Source organism: Heteronotia binoei, chromosome 7 (genome assembly GCF_032191835.1).
Source record: "Heteronotia binoei isolate CCM8104 ecotype False Entrance Well chromosome 7, APGP_CSIRO_Hbin_v1, whole genome shotgun sequence".
NCBI lineage: Eukaryota > Metazoa > Chordata > Lepidosauria > Squamata > Gekkonidae > Heteronotia > Heteronotia binoei.
In genome coordinates this window covers 107,089,335-107,108,294 of record NC_083229.1, presented here as the reverse complement: position 1 = coordinate 107,108,294, position 18,960 = coordinate 107,089,335, and the positions used below count along the sequence as shown (strand labels likewise).

Genomic DNA, 18,960 nt, shown 5'->3' with positions numbered 1-18,960 from the left:
GAAAAACATGTAGAATGTTCCATATGGATGGTCCAGAGCCAGTTTGGTGTAGTGGTTAAGTGTGCGGACTCTTATCTGGGAGAACTGGGTTTGATTCCCCACTCCTCCACTTGCATCTGCTGGAATGGCCTTGGGTCAGCCATAGCTCTGGCAGAGGTTGTCCTTGAAAGGGCAGCTGCTAAGAGAGTTCTCTCAGCCCCACCCACCTCACAGGGTGTCTGTTGTGGGGGAGGAAGATAAAGGAGATTGTGAGCTGCTCTGAGACTCTGAAATTCAGAGTGGAGGGCGGGATATAAATCCAATATAATTATCATCTTTGAATGCTTCTGCAGTGATTGCACAAATGGGAATCATCTTCATGTGGTGCAGGGCCAGCCTTAGACTGTCTGGCACCCTAGGCAAGGTTAACTTCTGGCGCTCCACCCCTGCACTGATAACATCACCAAGTCACCTGGAGGTGCCCACTTTGGCGCCCCAAAAGGGTGGTGCTCTAGGCAATTGCCTAGTCTGCCTAGTGGCAGGGCTAGCCCTGTGGTGGTAACCATAGGGATGAAGTGCATCATTCCATGTCAGCCCCTCACCCAAATATGATTTGCATAAATGTTAGTGGGAAAGCCACCTGCCTTCTTCCCTGTCATCTTTTGTTTCCTATAATGTGCTAATTGTTTTATGTGTTAGAAAGAAAATGATTCTTCTTTTAAGAATGATGCACGAAGTTTTTTTTTTTCCTGAGAAGTGATTCCTGATAACCACCGCATCAGAACAGACTTAACACCCATTTATAGGGTTCTTTTCCAATTAAAATTGTACAAATACATTCACGATCTGGCAGTTTATTCTAAAAACACATTATTTCCAGCCTTTACGTTTCTTGGTGTTGTTCAGCAAGATGTGACAGCTGTTAAAACAGAAATACAATTAAGGAAAATCTACATTCCTTTTTCTGCTTATACTAAAAGTCTTATACTGGCAGCACTGAGATATTTATAATGTCCAGGACTCTTTTTGTAGCAGAAACTCTTTTGCACATTAGACCACACACACCCCGATTCAGCCAATCCTCCTGGAACTTACAGTAGGCCCTGTAAGAAGAGCCTTGTAAGCTCTTGGAGGATTGGCTACATCAGGGGGTGTGGCCTAATATGCAAAGGAGTTCCTGCTACAAAAGAAGCCCTGATAATGGGCTATCAAAATACTGTAGCAAAATATGTTTCCTTTAGAAAATGTCTTCCACGTTAGCAGCCTCCTGCTGTTCCTTGAGACTCCTGGTTTATTTTTACAAGGCTGTTAAGGAGGTCGATCCTCTGGCAAGCAAAGAGAGCTCTTGCCAGCTTTCCCACCGTTGTCCCTTTGCTGCCTTCCTTCATCTGCCACCTCTGGAACATCTGGTAAACCTTTTCTTTTAATCCATCCCGTTCATAGTCGTGGTCAATTTCATCCAGCTCGGAGTCTTTGAAGCCCAGCTTACGAGCACAGCATTTCCACTGTTTGGCCAAGTTGTCTCTCACAAGGTTCAGGTATGCGTCAGAAATGACTGCAGTACTATCTGCAGATGGAAAAGCAAAAACAGGATGCATGTTGAGGTCTTTCAGTGACAGCCTTCCATTCTTTTGTTCCCAGGACAGAGCTAGAACGAATGATCACATTTTTATCCTGCCTTGCCTCCAAGGAACACAAGGTGGCATCCATGTGTTTATCTCCGGTTATTCTTATAGCAACCCTATAGGCTAAGCTAGGCTGTGGAATAGGCAACTGCCCAGCAGCGTGGCTGAGCTGATATTTAAACTCCCAAACTTCCCAATCTTCCACCCACTGCTGCCCCTCCATAATTAGCATGGCAGCAATTTGTGTTTAAGAAATCCAGTTTTGTTCCCTGTACAATACTGCAGTAAGCTCTGCTCATGACCTGAGTTCGATCCTGGTGGAAGCTGGGTTCAGGTAGCTGGCTCAAGGTTGACTCAGCCTTCCATCCTTCAGAGGTCAGTAAAATGAGTACCCAGCTTGCTGGGGAGAAAGTGTAGATGACTGGGGAAGGCAATGACAAACCACCCCGTAAAAAGTCTGCCGTGAAAACGTCGTGAAAGCAATGTCACCCCAGAGTCGGAAATGACTGGTGGTTGCACAGGGACTACCTTTACCTTTTTTTACTTTTACACGGAGGTAAGATAATGCTGGCAGTCCATTGCTTCCTATTGAAAGGACATTCAGTTGTGAGCAGCAGCTAAACTCTAGCATGCCGATGTGGGATTGCACATATTTGTCCTCCCCTGCCTATGTGTGTTCAGTTCCAGATCAACACAGAATTTACATCACTCAGTGGAGGCAAAGCTGCTTCATCTGGTTCCTTCCTTTCTGACTTGAGACTGTGAAGAAGAAACCAGCTGTCCTGGGCAAAGCGAGGATAGGACACACCATACCATACCATACCAAACCTTTAATGGCATAATAGATTCAGATAAAAATACACAGAATATAAAATTTTAAACATTGGAGATAAAATCAAAATAAAACCGAGCTTACAGATACATTCAAACATGGTCAGAATTAAATTTAAGGATGTCAGCCAGAAATTTTGCCACAGCCTCACTAACCACCCCCTCAGTATCACTCAATAAATAATAACAGGGTGGCAGAATAGACAAATCTGATGATGATGTCCCAAATAGGACACACAGCCAGGCAACTGACCATCCAGCTGATAGCAGTCAGGGACTGAGACTGTGTGAGAAGGGATGGGGAACAACAAAAGGGCTGTGTCACAGGAGATGGAAGCTGTCACCAAATTAATAGTACTATTCTATGTCAGGTGCCTTTGAGATCCTTCTGGATTTAAATATAAATATGTACCACCTATACAAGTATAGGCTGTCTTTCCACATAACAGTAGCTTCTCAAGAACAAAACTTGCACACATATAGTTTGTATGCCCACAGGCTCTTGGTGGATGTCAGGCTGAACACTTGTAGGCAGCTTTCCCTCTAAACTGTGTCTGTGAGCGGCCGCTCATTAACAGAAGAAACCCTGCTCAGCAGTGGTCTGGAGCTGCCCAAGGTCTTGCACTGCCCATTGCCCATTTTAAGATTACAGTTGCCATATTCTGCTCAGGATGTGAACTAATGCATTCAGTAGAAGAAGAAAAAATAGAGGGAACAGTGCTGGTAGGCAGGGGCAGGTTAGAGGCAGGACTAGTGAGTATGATGCTCTTCTATAAGCACTGCCTATACACACATGCTGTGTGTGCAGAGTTACTGTGGTGAGTGAAAAAGCAGACAGTGTGTTCATTTCATGCACATAATATTTGCATCATAAATAAAGCCTTTCTGGTCATTCCTGTCGCCCCCCCCCTCTTGTTCTCCATCTCTGCTGATGGGGGGAAGGAAAAAAGCCCCCATCTCAGTGTGAAAACAGCGGCTGAACTTCACTCTTCCAACCTGGAGTGCAATAATGATGTCATCTTGTGGCGGACTTTAGGATGCATCTAGTGATCGCCTGCGACACAATATGAAATCACAGATGCAGATTCCCAAAATCTCACTGAAAAGGCTGTGACGTTCAAGGTACATTTATTTCTATAGATTAATCTACTAAAAATGTTTGGGCATGAAATACCTTTCTTTGGTAGATGATCCTCTGTCCTTTTCAATCCTAAAATTCTATGTTCCTGAATAGAGTTACAAGAATGAAATGAAATAATCCTAGACCAAATATTATGTCATTAAGGAAGAGCAATATTTATTTTCATACTTACCAAACAGTTTCTGGTAATCTGCAGATGCGTAGGAAGTATTTGCTGGATAACTGCATATTTGGAAATTCTGATCATTTATTGCCATATAGTTGTAGGCCCCTATTTGAATTCCACAGCTGTTAACTATGTTGTACTGTGCCAGTTCTTCTGTATATGAGACAGTTCAAAATACATAAACATCAGATTCACACAAAACAAGGGATGGAGACAGTGAGGTAAGTAACTTTTAGTAACATGTAAAATCAGAAATCTAATGTACTTTTATTGTGCATCGCAGCATACTTTCATTGCAATAGTCAGTACTTAGACAAGAACAGGGGTCGTTTTGTAGAAAAATAGGTGGTGGAGCTCATTAGCATATGCCCCCCCCACCAGTCAAAGGAAACCCGATACAAGAAAGGAGAGTCCCGGGCAAGCGAGGCCTGCTTGGGCTGGCTAGAGATCCAGCCAGCCCAAGCAGGCCTCGCTCACCTGGGGCTCTCCTTGGCTGCCACCCCCCAGTCAAAAGGCCAGCAAGCCACCTGCCACCCAAAATCACCTAAGAAGTGGAGAAAGGGTGGTGTGGGCTTCTCCATGGGTTAATGAGGGCTGCTGGGGGTGTGGCAAAGCTCCTGGTGGCTGGCTCGCTGCCTGCTCGCCTAATCCAGAGATTGTTATGCAGCTGCACCTACTATTCAGTGGACAAGGCAGGTGGGGGCGTCAGAAAGGTTCAGGGAGCTGCACTCCTATGAGCTCCTGCTGAATTCAAGGCCTGGACAAGAATAACGGTTAACGGTTCTATACTTGTCCAGAAAGATTTTGTATCTTCCAAAAATGTAGCAGTGTTAGCCTGTTGCAGCAAGAACAAGCAGGAATCTTGTGGCACCTTAACCTGCTAATCATTTTATTCCGGCATAAGTCTTCATGAACCTATTCTAAAGGTGCAGTCAGGAGTTCACTGCATCTGAAGACATTGGCTCCAATCCACGAACACTAAAGCAGCAATAAAATTTTGTCCTACTTAAAGGCACCACAAGTCTACTGTGTAATATTGCTCATGCATTTACAGTTTAGCTACATTTAAGTAGCCAGAGAGCTTTCAGGTTACAAAGTTGTTTTGGTTACAAGTATGAACAGACTTGGGCCAAATAGTATTAGACTCAAACTGCCTATATTAAGAAAACAACTGCATCTGATTGATTACCTGTGCTTTTGCTGTGCGTAGGAGAAGTTTGTGCAAAGTTTGCCTTCATAAAAGGATAAAACTCCACTGGACCTAAACAATTACATACACGTTGTATTATACTCAAACTACAGCTTAACAGTACAGAATCATTAATATACCAGTTAAGGTAATGAGGATTTGAGTTTTCTGTACAAATTACTTAGGTATAGCTCACTCCTGTCGTGCCTTAGGTTTATGAAGAGCTGCCCACCCAGTCAACTGCGATAAGAATCACTTTCAGGTGACTAAGCAGGGAATCTTAACCAATGTCAGTTTTGTTTATTTAGCCATAAATGACAAAGGTAGATGTGTACTGGCAGGCCAGCAGGGAGCGGAAAGTTTATGTGGGATGGAAACTACAATCATATGCCTTAATTAATATACATGTATACAGGATAATAGACTAAAGTTAAGAGTCCAGTGGCACCTTTAAGACCAACAAAGCAGGCTTGCCAGGGTGGGTTTTTTGAGCAGGAATGCACAAGAATGCAGCCCCGGTTGGGTTGTTGTCAGGGGGTGTGGCCTAATATGCAAATGAGTTCCTGCTAGGCTTTTTCTACCAAAAAAGCCCTGTTGCATGCACACAAAAGCTCATACTTTGAATAAAACTTTTTTGGTCTTACAGGTGCCACTGGATTCTAATTCTATCCTATTGCTTCAGACCAACATGCCTACTCACCTGTATACCGGACAGTTAGGTTTTAAGTAACCTAAAGGTATATTGCCCATTGTTCTGAACTCATGTTACATATAAAGGTAAAGGTAATTTACAGTGGAAGCACTGGCTTGTTACCGACCCATGGAGTCAGGATGTTTTTTTGGCAGACTTTTACAGGGTGGTTTGCCATTGCCTTCCCCAGCCATCTATGCTTTATTCACAGAAAGCTGGGTACTCATTTTACTGACCTCGCAAGGATGGAAGGCTGAGTCAACCTTGAGCCAGCTAACTGAACCCAGCTTCTGCCAGGATCGAACTCAGGTTGTGAGCAGAATTTGGACTGCAGTACTCCAGCTTTACCACTCTGTGCCACAGGGCTCTTTGTTACATTTTAGCCATCCAGAATTAGCAAAGTAGAATTAAACTATACCCATGTGTAATGGGTAGCAGAGATAATGGATGTTACAGGCTGGGTGTGGGTGTGAGCAAAGTCCAGCTCGGGGTCAAGCCAAAAGTTCAAACAAAAGCAGAGTCAAAAAGCCAAGTCAGAGAGTGGAAAGCGAGGTCATCTAAAGCTGGGAGTCAGGAAACTGAAGAGTCTAAGCTAGAGTGCAAAAGCTGAGGTGGACGTGCGTCATGCCAAAGCGACTTGTTACTTCCACGGAGAGCCCAGCCCTGAGCAGGGGGCTAAATGGGCCTCCAATTAACAGTGGAGAAGTTCCTGCTAATACTCAGGGCTCAGTAACAGCCTTCCCCATAGGCATGCATTCCTCCGCTGGGCTGCTAAGTCTCAGCAGAGTTGCTCCCTCAACCACGCTACCCGTAGGGGTGAGTCAGGCGGACTCCCTGCTTGCCATTGCACCTCCTCCTCTTCCTCTACTGCTGGGTCAGGTACAGGGAATGCTGGTGGCAAGCTGTCAACTTCAGGAGCACTAGAGGGGCCGGCTACAGGCTCAGAAGCACTAGCGGGGCCAGTTAAAGGCTCAGATGTCAGCTCATCCTTGTTCCCTATGACAGTGAACTGGATCCAGACTAAACTGTCCAATGGCAGAATGGAACTCTCCTGTGTGCTCCCCCCGCCCCCGCCAAAGCACAGCTCACCAATCTCCATACAGTGCTGTTCAGGGCCAGCCCTAGACTATCTGGCATCCTAAGCAAGGCTACCATCTGATGCCCCCCTGCACTGATAACCAATTTTCAAAAACAGATGAATTGTAGCGCTCAATTTGGCACCCCCAGACTGTCAGCGCCCTAGACAATTGCCTAGTTTGCCTAGTGGCAGAACTGGCCCTGGTGCTGCTCATAGGGGACCCTGAACAATATTGGAAGAAGGGTCTGCAGCAGGATGGAGGAATTGGCGAAACTTGAAAATTTAGCCCAAGTCCCACCTAGAGTCTGCAAGTGTCATCTTGCCAGTTCGCATCTGTCAGTTATAGCTGAGTATGTTCGCTCAAATACTTGGCCACCAAATGAGAAGGGAGCACTCACTGGAGAAGACCCTGATGCTGGGAAAGACAGAAGGCAAAAGAAGAAGGGGATGGCAAAAGATGAGATGGCTGGACAGCGTTACTGATGTAACTAACACGAATTTGAGCAGACTTCAGAGGATGGTGGAAGACAGGAGGGCCTGGCGTGACTTTGTCCATGGGGTCGCAAAGAGTCAGACTCAACTGTGCGACTGAATAACAACGTTCACTTTCCTCCTTAAGTATATCCCCAAACAGAATTCTTACCAGGGTCCGTGTTTTGGCTTTTCGGGATGTGATGTGGCATTGAGGGCTTTGGTTGATGATTTGCACCAGATTCAGGCACAGGTGGCTTACTGAAATTAACAGTATTAGCTGAATGTGATCTATACATATCCTCTGCATCCATGCATGTTCCCAGATCCACAGGCCTCATCCCATATGAATTATTTGGACTGTTTGGGATGTTCTGCCTTTTGGGTAGCACTCTACCCGGTGACTGTTGCCTTAGGTGATTGTAATGGGCCGGAGTGTTGTTGATCAAATTATGACCAAAGTTTGATCTGGGGTTTTCAGCTCTTGAGTGTGTCTCTTGTGCCCGTGGGGTAGCAGGCACCTTTACAAATGGGTCATGAGAAACCCTCCTTCTCCTCTCCTCCTCTTGCATTTCTGCACTGTATGCCACAGAGGGGCTTTCTGGTTTGTCCATCCTGCTGCCATACTTGTGGTAGTTCAGTTCATCCTGCAGTTTTCTGTCCAGGTTCACAGAATGGGGCTCAAAGGAGGTTTCACAGCTCTCCACGGGTTCATTTTCAGGACAAGCCGCAAACAAGGCTTCATCCACAGTGTTGGCTGCGAGACCCTGAGAACTGTGTAGAGAACTGGGCAGATCTGCAGGGGAACAGGAAGGTTAAGTAGCATGACAGATAGCTTTGCAAAGGTGTAACTGAAGGTGTTGGGTTTGACAGGTGCTTTCTTACTGGTTCTAAAGGTATAAGATCATGCATACGCCCTACATAACGTTGCTTCTGCTGCTCTTTCTGTCTTTACTGACCTACGCACAAAAAAGCCTCTGACTGTTTCACAAGCATCATTTATCAGCCAAAAAGCCCAAGATCTACTTTGCTACTGGCAACCAGCATAAAAAGGGAAAAAAATAAAAATAAACCAACTCAGTCTTCAGTGGAGGCACAGATCTGTGGGTCATTGAAACCCCACCCCTCAACATTAGAAATCCTGCCTATTCTCCATTCCTAAAAAATACACACAACCCTAATGTTACAGTGGCCAAAAATTACTAAATTATAATGTACTTCACAAAGTCTTTACAAATGAGGACAAGAAACCAGAACAAGTCTCAATAGAGTGCCAATATCAATGAAAGTAGAGTGCCAAAGTACAGAAAGTAGAGTGCCAAAGTACAGAAAGTTGATGCTCCTGCTTCGAAAATTCTTCCAGCAATGGTTTTACTCCACTTCTTATTCAATAAATGAAAGTTCCACTATCTTCTGTTTAACACTAGTATACAATCTTTAAAAGAGGACACATAGTCGTAACAGTAACTTTTAATCGGCATTCGCTCAGAATGGCTCAAGGCCTTAGGGTTGTGTGTATTTTTTAGTCTGAGGTGACCTCTCTCTGGTCTTCCTGTTCTCCATTCCTAGCTACTGAACTTTCACCAGGTATTACCTAACCTAGATTGTGCAGGTAAATTGTTGTTGCTTGCCCAGAGCTGAAATTCTGTAACCAAGATGGACTTCCTTGCTAGTTTCCTTGTACCCTAAAGTAGTCTTGTTTTTAATCAGAATGTAGCATGTAAATACACAGCAGTTCTGATGAACTTTGAACTACAGGCCTCAACTGTATTTTCTCTTTCAGGGATCATGAGTCTGGGTCTGCATGTGAAGTTACTCCTAAACACTGTGCAATTGTAAAGGTGAACGATTCTGCATAAATAGGAAGACAAAAAGGTGACTGCTGAGAAAAATGAAATGGATTACCTATCCGGGTGCTACTTGGTGGTTCTGCTACAGCATCAACTTGGAGAGACTGCATCCTTTTGACAAGTTCCGTTGGTTCAGGGTACACTTTCTGTCAAATGCACAAAAAATACTTGATTAAATCATCTCCAACACCCTAACTTCCATGAGTGTGTGGCTCAGAATGTTCATCAAAGAAAATTTGTATGGATGTGGGCAAAGGTTTCGCATGCTCACAAGCACAGAAGCTACCTTCTCTGGCTTGCTCTCGTATCTGAGGACTTAAGCCATGACTCATGAAAGTTCATACTGATATAAATATTAGTCTTTAAAGTGCCACTGGAATTTTGTTCTCAGAGGCCTTTCTGTTTAAAAGGGCATTTGATGAAGGCTGAAGGTTCTGGGGGTTTTTTGTGTTGTTTTGTTGCTGATAATGTTGTAGAGAACTGCGTACAGGGTGGATGGTTTGTATTTTTTATTATATTTACCTGTATTCTAAAATACTTGGCTAGCACTGTTTTGTAAGCTACTTTGGGCCATGGTGGATCGTGCACAAGGCAGAGTGTAAATATTTTAACAAGTAAAATCTGAGCCATGTATCATACCATATGCTTGATAACTTACTTTTATCTTTTGTACGTCATCTTCTACATATTTCTGAAAGTGCTGATAGTAATATGGCTTGTACATCATATTGATTTCTGCAGCAAATCAAAGCATTGTAAATTAATGCAACCAGCCATTGATGAAAACAGGATGTGCTATATTTTTATGTGCTTTCCCCCATAAAAAGTGACATGGGATTAAAAAGCAGGAATTAAGAGGCACAAACAGGAATCTTTGTCCTGATGTTCTGGTTTTTTTACTTGCAAGTAATGTAGCATTTAGAAATGTTATCTCTCCCCCGCACCCCTTGCAGCCTGAAGTGGCTCTGATTTACATCTCACTTTCCTTCACCTTGCTGTATTTGTAGATTCTGCAAAGCGTTCATCGCCACCTGGGAATACTCTGTATAATTTTTAGGCTGCCTTCTACCCAGCTTATTATATTACTCATGATATATTTTCACTTGTGCTGCTTTAAAAGATTGGTGGATTTGTTTCAGGACAGTAGTCTCTCCCTACCTGCAAAGGTTGGCCGATCCTCTGGGTTTTGACTCCAGCAACGTTCCATTAAAGAAATTATCTCCCTTGGACAACTTTCCTCAATTTCAGCTATAAGTGGCCTGTTCCCTCGCATAACACAGAAGTATACGTGCTCATCATTTGTGGCATCTAGGGAAGGGAAATTGAACATGCTGACATTTATCTTTGGAGAAACGGTGCTGCAAAACTACTTTAGCAAACTGAGATAACATACTTACTCTCATATGGTTCCTTGTTAGCAAAAATAGCCCATAACACTATGCCAAAGCTGTAAACGTCTGATTTTTCCACAGGTGTGATATTGATGGAGTGCAAGTGCTCAGGAGCCATGTAGAAAAGTGTGCCTGCATTGCTCTTGGTGTTGCACTTGAGTTTCCTCTGTCGGCTGGTCTCCTCTTTCGTCAACCGGCTCCAGTTTTTGAAGCAGGCTACACCAAGGTCCGCTATCTGCAAAGCCGATTGAAGAACTGTTATAGTGAGGAGGGGAGAGGAGCGGGACTGAATTGAGATGTAATATGAGAACCTTGTATGCTTAACACAATAACTTTCTCAAAGTATTGATCTTTTAAAAATTGCTTTCAGCACTTGGTTAACTATGACAAGTTCTAAATAGAGTTGTCCCCTGGCAGTACTCTTCTGTGTGTCATAATATTACCAGTGCATGACTAGAAAATACCAACTTTGTATTGGATTAAACAAAATTGTTTTAATTGCATTTCTTCTTTCCCTGAATATTTCTGAAATTAACAAATCCGATGCAGTTTCTTTCAACAATGACAAGGCAGTTCCAAAGCATGCTTTAATTTGTTTGAAGAAAATGTACACACTGCACCAGTTTGAACATGCAGAAAAAAGTACATGATATAACTTTTCCTGGATTGCATAACTTTAAACTGCAGATGGAAAAAAATGCATGCATGTATGTTATGCCCCTTACCTCTTTCAAAAAGCTAGCATGTAAGGAAGTCTTTCTGACATGTTAGCTTTCTGTATGTGGTACTGTTCTTGTTTGATGCAAAGAAATATTCAGTTACGCAGTCTTCCTCTAACTTAGTACAGTCCAGGGCAGGTATGCCATGTGACTTTTCTGTATATTTGTATCTTCCAGATCTTTAGCTTTTGATAGGATGCAAATCTTCATTATACTACAATTATTATTATTTTTAAATTCCTTGCTTTCCTTGTTTGGAGTTTGGGGGAATTGGAGATTTAACCATGTTTGAATTGAGTGCCAAGATGCAATTGCTTAGTGGTAACCTTAAGTGTGCTTTAAACTGAATTGACCAGTACACTGAATCAGCTTGTGCAGCACAGAATGGATATGTGCTGTCTGAGGGGTTCCTGTCTAGCTTACGTAACATATCACTCTTTTATAAACCAAGCCAGGGCTTTGTGCTAATGGTACCTTGATGTGAAAGTCCTCATCTACAAGGATGTTTTCTGGCTTTAGGTCTTTGTGCACTAAACCTTGTTCACTTAAGTACAGCATTCCTTCAATGATCTCCAAGATGAACTGCCCTTTCACAGTCAAAGGAATTTCAGTCTGCAACAAAGCCAAAATAGCAAATGAATATTAAAACTGATCTGAGATAGAGAGAGCTTTAAGTTGAAAGAAACCACCTTCCTTTCCCTTCAAACAATACTCAATTAACATTAACCAGAATAGTTTAAATTCTTAGGACTTGAACTAACAACAGTTCTAAACAGAGTTACACCCTTCTGCATTTACTGAAATCAGTGGGTTTAGAAGAGTGTAAATCTGCTTAGAACTACACTGCAGGGTTGTTTGACAGCTCCTCCTGGCTAACTTTTCCTCACTAGGACACAAGAAGCAGCTTTCCATAAGTAAAAGTATTCTGACTAATAAGTCCTTTTAGATAGGATAGAATAGAAGCTTAAATATAAAATATAACATATTTTCATTTGCACAGCTGAATTACCCTCTTCTTTCCATTCCATCTCAGTGTTTGTACATATTTTCTAAAAATCCACATCTTGGGGCGGGGGGGAAATAAACAAGCTTATATTCAACAATTTGGTCTGGTTCCAGAATTGTAGGTTTCATGGATCAGAAATCAAGGAAATAAACCAATTCAGAGCAAACAGCTATGCTTATGAGTAACAGAACTCATCCAACTTAAGATTCATCATCTCTGCCTTCTGAGTCCATACACTACAATGGTTTGGATCCAGCTAGCTCTTTCACTCAGTCTCATCTAATTCCTCTCTGCTGCAGCTCCAGTCCCATATGGCTTTTGTCCATGGAGGTCCCCATGATCCCTAACATAGCCATTTGGTGGTCAAACAAACCCTCGTCTTCATTTTTCACCAGCAGAACAGCTGGTTGGATCCAACCCAGTGTCCCTGATGTTCATTACTGGCATGTGTGATCTACTACACATGTTCTAGGCTTCCAAATGCACCCAGATTTAACTATCTGGGAATCAAAAGTCCACATAATTGTGGGGAAAATCTGATTCCCCAGTTCTCATTGCAACACAAAGCTGTCAACAAAAACAAACATAAAATGACCCCTAATATTCAAAATGTTTAACTACCATCTCAAAAATCACTAGTTGGTATAACTGTAAGGTATCGACAATACTATCTACTCACTGCCTTTAGAACTGACATCAGGTTCCCTTTGTGCACATATTCCATCACGAGGGAGTAGTTGCCATCTTCCAAAATGACACCCAGTAGCTTCACCACACGATTATGATTTAGTTTTTGCATAATTTTGCCTTCTTCAAGAAGGGATTTGTTACATCTGGCAGAAAAAACCAACATGCACAACAAACCCTGACATAACAGTGCATGGTTACCAAGAAATAAGAAACACAAATATAAGATCTTGATCAAGGATCTTCAAGGTAACAGAAAGAAGATTTGCTTACTCTCTGAAACTCTTTGAAGAGGCTTTAGTGTGATAACATCTGGAACAGTTCAAGCCACAGCATTATCACTAATAATTTAGTATTTTGATGGATATTTAAATGGCTGGTGACTTTAAGCCAGATTTCTGAAGGCCAACTAGATGAGACAGTGGGGAAGTCCATATATGGACCTCTCATTTTGGTGTTTCTTCATTATGGGCTAATCTAGATCTAAAAATTGGGAAGAAATCTTTTTATCCCTCCCAGGGGTGGGGGGAACACCCAGTGGTACTACTTTGGCATAGTGGTCAAATTGACCTCACATTATAGCAAAAAGCAATGGAAACCTGACAGCTCTCTCAGTCATGGCATCAGCTACTAAGAAAAAAAAATCAGGCCTCAAGAATAACTTTCTCCAGAAATGCAGGACAAAGGAAAGTAAAATTTGGAATGCTGGTAGGATTTCATCAGGCATCTCCCTGCATCTTGCCTCCTTTGACTTCTAGTTTTCTCTCTCCTCTCTGGGAAGAATTAACTATTCTCCAACTTACTCTGTGCGCGTAGGCCCGGTGTACACTGTTTTTAACACCACAAGCCCATATCTCTTGTGGTAGCATAAGGAAACCATCCCAAATCCACCTGCATCCAGTTGTTCTTTTTCCAGAAGGTCTGCAGAATTCATCTGTATATCTGCCAATGACATGTTTGCAAGTTGGGTGGAAGTCCAGCAATTCAGAAAGATAAAATCCTCGATCTGTAACATGGACACAGAAGATAAGGCATAGTGGTCCATCATTCTGCTGCTACAGTAAATCATAAGCAAAACAGCACAGAAATCTTCCTGCTGGTACCTAGTCCTGTGAAAGGACTGAGGATACTTCTTAAGGTGATGTCTTTTAGCCTCACACTAGTCCTTTGCAATAGCCACCTTTCTTTCAACTTGGATTACCTCCTGGCCTCCCCCTCCCACCAGCAGCTTAGCTGAAGAGCCCCGTACATCAAAGAACTTCACAGGTAACCCTTACAGAAGTAAAAGAAGGCCTCTAAGTCATTGCAGAGACCTTGAGAGACCTCTCACTTTTCCCAGGAATGGCACCTGCCAAGTACAGGCAGCATCCCATGCACTGCTTTTGGCTTCAGCAATTCCACCTCTCCAGTTTATGACTTGGGATGTTGTCCATCTGTAGCCAAGCCATGTGATGAGGCAAATTTGACCATGCTGCATAACCGACTAGAAATTCAACAGCAAGGCGGTGAAACTTGCTTCATGTGGCAGCATACTATAGGCAGACAGTTCCATTTGGCTGCATTGTGCACCCTGTGGTAAGTTTGAAAGTGGCCAAACCATACTCATCATATACCACAAGGGCTTGAATACATGTTTTGGATACAAAAGCTCTGATACTTTTAGTTTAAGGATTTGGTTAGCAGAGCCGAGAAAAGACCTCTCTGCCTGAGTTCTTGGAATACCACTATGGATTAGAGTAGACTGCACTTTTCAAAATTCGGTGCCATATGCTCACCATTATTAACTTGGTGATATCATTCATGTGCCTCACAACAAAAACCTTCAGCAACTTTCATTAAAATATGTTGCTGCTTACACTTGAAACACTGGCCCATGACAATTCTTAGCAAATATACAATTTCCTAGATACATTGAAAGTATTGGTACTGTGCCTGACACACAGGGATATTCATAGTCCCCTCCCCCTTTAAGGAACCTATGCGTGTTATGGGCCATCAGTAATTTCTGTCTTATGATGACCATATGAATTAATGATTTTCCAAACATCCTATCATTAATAGTTTTGCTCAGATCTTGCAAACTGAAGACCATGAATAATGGTTATGTTGACAGGTTTTCTGTGAAGTCTGATGGATCAGACTTTGCTCCTAATTGTTTGTGTTATGTCTTGCCTCACTAATAGAGCAACACAGTTTCTTCTGAGTTTGACATTTCCAGAATAAAACACTTTGTAATTTCCTGACTGAAAATGTCCTAACCCAGTCCACTTTAGTTCACTTGCACCTAGCATTACAATGTTTAAAATTTTAATTTTGAGTGTTATAATTTCAAGTTTACCTTGATTCATACTTCTCATGTTCCATATTCCTATTATATGTGTTGTATAGGTCTGGACTTTCCTTTTGCATCTATTTCCTTTTGCACACCAGCAACTAAATATAATTTTGACTTCAATCCAGTTGTATCATTAAGAACACTGCAGTTTATACTTGTCCTCTGCTCTGCTCCAGTAACTAACTGAGTGCCTGCCGATGGGGTGCTGGTGGTCATCTTCCAGTGCTACATCTTCTTTTTAAAGAAAGCTACTCAAACCAGTTATCCCATTTTCATTTTCTGTTTCAGCTGAACACTAATAACGTTACAATTAATATCAGAATCTATTCTGCCAAGCCTTAGAGAGTTATAAAGCTTAGGGAGTTATAAAGCAAATATAAAGCCAAGTAACTAACCCTAACTTTTAGGGAAGTAGTTTTAAAAATCATGCTGGATGAAACACTGGATTGTATTTCAGTGGCAATTAATCAACACTAAACAATTAATAGTATTTATTTCAGGTTTTGATTGTCATTTTCTCCATACAAAGCTATCTATCATGCAAGCTTTATCTTCCTCCCATCTTAGATTATAGCAGGGGCAGCCAAACTCACTTAATGTAAGAGCCACACAGAATAAACATCAGATGTTTGAGAACCACAAAACAGGAAGGGAGGGAAGGAGGGAATAGATGGGGAGGGAGAGGTGAAAAGAAAGCAACTTTAAATGCATTCTCCACGCAGCTGGCTGGCTTGGAGAAGTGATTGAAAGAAACAAATGCCTTCTCCAAGCAGGCCAATGGGGCGGTGATGGCTTCGAGAGCCATACAATAAGTATGAAAGAGTCACTCAATATGTATGAAAGAGCCACATCCAGCTTGGCCACACCTGGATTATAGGATGTGTGGGATAATGCCCCCCCCCTCCAAGAGGATTCCCTAACTACAACAAGTTTATCGGAGCTTTTTTAAAACCCTTGGTCTCTCTCATTCATCCCTACTGTCTGCATGTACTTAAAGGGGGAAAGAAAAGAGTGACCAAAGCAACAGCTTGTCACCTAGACGGGTGCACGTCGGCGCAAGTCTAACCCGAAGTACGACCCACTTTTATCAGCAGGACTTGCTTGGGAGTAAGTGCAGCCCTAGACACTCTTCGGGTTAGGTTCGGGATGGATATGCGGGGTGATGCCCCTCATTTTGCAGGATGGGGTCACTTCTGAAAAACCTCGGCGGTCCCACGGAAGAATGGGGAAGGGTTTGCGTGAGAAGTGAACAGGAAGCCTAGTTTCGTTTTCGTGGGCGCCTCCCATTTTCCGCTTTCACCCCTTTTATACCCAAAGAAGTCAACCGGAGACCCTTCAGACATGATGGATCTGGGGTTCCTAGTCAAAGGAACCAACTACCTACCCCAGGATCGGCAATCGGAAGTCCACTCGCTCAGCTTCCCCAGGGCGAGAGAACTCAATGGAGACTCCTTCCAAAGTGGCGCGAAGCAAAGGAGCCGAGTCGCCTTTATCTTTCTGTCTCCCCGAGTGGGAATCTCGCCGCTTGGGCGCCCGGGGCCGCGCCCAGGGATTTCCCAAACCCCGTTTCCTCCGTGCAAGACCGCCCGCCGTCGGGATCGAGCGCGCCTGGATAGTCTCTTCCTTCTTTGCTGAAGTTAGCCGGGGCGGAGTTAAACCGCGTGACAAAATAGCAGTCAGCCTATGATCCAGGCGCATTTTGTCAAAAGGGAAAGGCTTGGCTGAAGGTGTAGGAGTTCTGAACAAAAGTTTGAGTCCGGCGGCGCCTTTAAGAGCGACAAAAGTTTTATTCAAGGTAGAAGCTTTTGTGTGCAGGCACACTTCCTCAGCGAGCAGTTCTCTCCCTGATGTTATTAAACATCTACATGCGCCCCCTTGCCCAGATTGCCCGGAGGTATGGGCTTGGGTGCCATCAATATGCAGATGACGCCCAGCTTTATCTGCTAATGGACAGCGGCCTGACTGCATCCCAGGAAATCTGGACCTGTCATTGCAGGTTGTGGCAGGTTGGCTTAGGCTGAGTGTGTTGAAGCTCAACCCAACCAACACAGAGGTCCTTTGCATGGGTCGTGGCGCTCTGGGAGGAGAAATTCCTCTCCCGGCGGCGCACCGAGTCAGGAGCTTGGGAGTTCTACTGGAGCCTTCATTATAAATGGAGGCCCAGATAGCAGCCACTGCCAAGTCAGCATTTTTTCATCTGAAGCGGGAAAGGCAGTTGGCCCCCTTCCTAGAGCGTCGGGACCTAGCAATAGTGATCCATACAACGGTCACCTCAAGGTTGGATTACTGTAATGCCCTCTACATGGGGTTGCCTCTGTGCCAAACCCGGAAGCTGCAGCTGGTGCAGAACGCAGCAGCTAGGCTCCCGAAATGGGAGCACATACAGCCGGGGCTATGCGGACTGCACTGGCTGCCAGTTGTATACCGGGTTTGCTACAAAGTGCTGGTTATTACCTTTAAAGCCCTATATGGTTGAGGACCTGAATACCTGAAGGACCGTCTCTCCCCATATGAACCCCAGAGAGCACTGAGGTCAGTGGGGAAGAACTAACTGACTATCCCTGGGCTGAAGGAGGTAAAATTAAAGAATACTCGTACACGGGCCTTCTCCATTGCAGCTCCACACCTATGGAACCAGCTCCCGGAAGAAGTGCGGGCCCCGTGGAGCCTTGATCAGTTCCACAGGGCCTGCAAGACCTTCCTCTTTAGGATGGCCTTTACCTGACTGAATGACTGATGGACTCATCTTAAGTGTTTCCGCCATCATACATACTTGCATCTAATAGAATAGCACCAGAAATGTTAATTTTAAATTGGAATGTTTTAAATTGAATGTTGATTTTAAAATTTGTTGTATAACTCATTGTACAGACTGATTATGTTGTTAGCCGCCCTGAGCCTGGTTCGGCGGGGAGGGCGGGATATAAATAAAATGTTGTTGTTGTTGTTGTTATTATTATACATTGAAGTGGAAATTACCAGTCAGTCCATAAGCGTAATAAACGGTGTTTAACAGATGCAAGGACCCAGCTGAAACAACCAACTTCGTTTATAGGGTCATCATTTGTTCGGATTTAATTCGGGAGGGGGCATAGTGAATGAAATAAATATATCAAAACCGGGGCTAGATGGGCAGATGTACCTATCTTAATTGTGGAATGCTAAGAGTAATTAACTGAGATCCTGCCATTATGCTCCATCCAACTCCTTCTCAAGTGTGGAGATAATTTTGTAGCATCCTTTTCTTTTAGGTGGGGTGGCTGGCTGTGCAGTTTATATTTCCTCTGTCCCCAAATAAATACAATCCAATCTATCATTTCAAATTACATGACATTCTACTAGTCATTACATTAATCACTATTTCATTCTATTATTCCAAATAAAATAAAGAGGATATATATCCAAGACAGGAGGGCCTGGCGTGACTTTGTCCATGGGGTCGCAAAGAGTCAGAATCGACTGTGCAACTGAACAACAAAATAGCCCTTCTTGGTGAGAATGCAGATGTAAGGATTGAATGAGATTAGCATATGTAGAGATAAGAAACCAATATCCTTGTTATGTGCTGGGGGTTCCACTGTTCCAAGTGTTGTAATAACTTGTCACTCAGGAATTTCCCTTTCTAGTCTGTTCCTGAAGTTCCTTTGCAATAAAGTAGCTACTTGGGGGTTCCTCATTGTGGTCCCTGGGAGGTTTAAGTATTCTCCTACAGGTTTCTCAGTCTTGTGATTCTTGAGGTCAGATTTGTGTACATTTATCTTTGGCATAGGGTTTGATCTGTTTGCCCTATATAGAGAACCC

At 43.3% G+C, this 18,960-nt stretch overlaps 1 protein-coding gene across 3 annotated transcripts; it reads right to left on the bottom strand.

Moving 5' to 3' along the window:
- Positions 1 to 817: 817 nt before the first annotated feature.
- Positions 818 to 16,747, bottom strand: RIPK1 (receptor interacting serine/threonine kinase 1). Of its 3 annotated transcripts, none has more exons than XM_060244165.1 (12): positions 16,544 to 16,747; positions 13,716 to 13,830; positions 12,817 to 12,970; positions 11,606 to 11,743; positions 10,419 to 10,647; positions 10,180 to 10,329; positions 9,680 to 9,756; positions 9,077 to 9,167; positions 7,344 to 7,967; positions 4,932 to 5,003; positions 3,749 to 3,895; positions 818 to 1,546 (listed from the first exon to the last, which is right to left on the bottom strand). In XM_060244165.1, the coding sequence occupies exons 3-12, from the start codon at positions 12,934 to 12,936 to the stop codon at positions 1,236 to 1,238; spliced, it is 1,959 nt and encodes a 652-aa protein (XP_060100148.1). In that variant the 5' UTR covers positions 12,937 to 12,970; positions 13,716 to 13,830; positions 16,544 to 16,747; the 3' UTR covers positions 818 to 1,235. The 3 variants fall into 3 exon arrangements, with proteins under 3 accessions (XP_060100148.1, XP_060100145.1, XP_060100147.1); XM_060244162.1 differs by having other exon boundaries at positions 13,628 to 13,830; positions 16,544 to 16,562; XM_060244164.1 differs by lacking the exon at positions 4,932 to 5,003 and having other exon boundaries at positions 13,628 to 13,830; positions 16,544 to 16,562.
- Between the last annotated feature and the right edge of the window lie 2,213 nt (positions 16,748 to 18,960).

What these genes read in the sequence shown, in the direction of transcription:
- RIPK1 (XM_060244162.1), bottom strand. Translation starts at nt 13,779, where the DNA reads ATGTCATTGGCAGATATACAGATGAATTCTGCAGACCTTCTGGAAAAA. An exon ending in AAGCCAAAACACGGACCCTG is followed by an intron (nt 5,004 to 7,343) that starts GTAAGAATTCTG and finishes GTAATTGTTTAG; the next exon opens with GTCCAGTGGAGTTTTATCCT. An exon ending in AGATTACCAGAAACTGTTTG is followed by an intron (nt 1,547 to 3,748) that starts GTAAGTATGAAA and finishes TTCCATCTGCAG; the next exon opens with ATAGTACTGCAGTCATTTCT.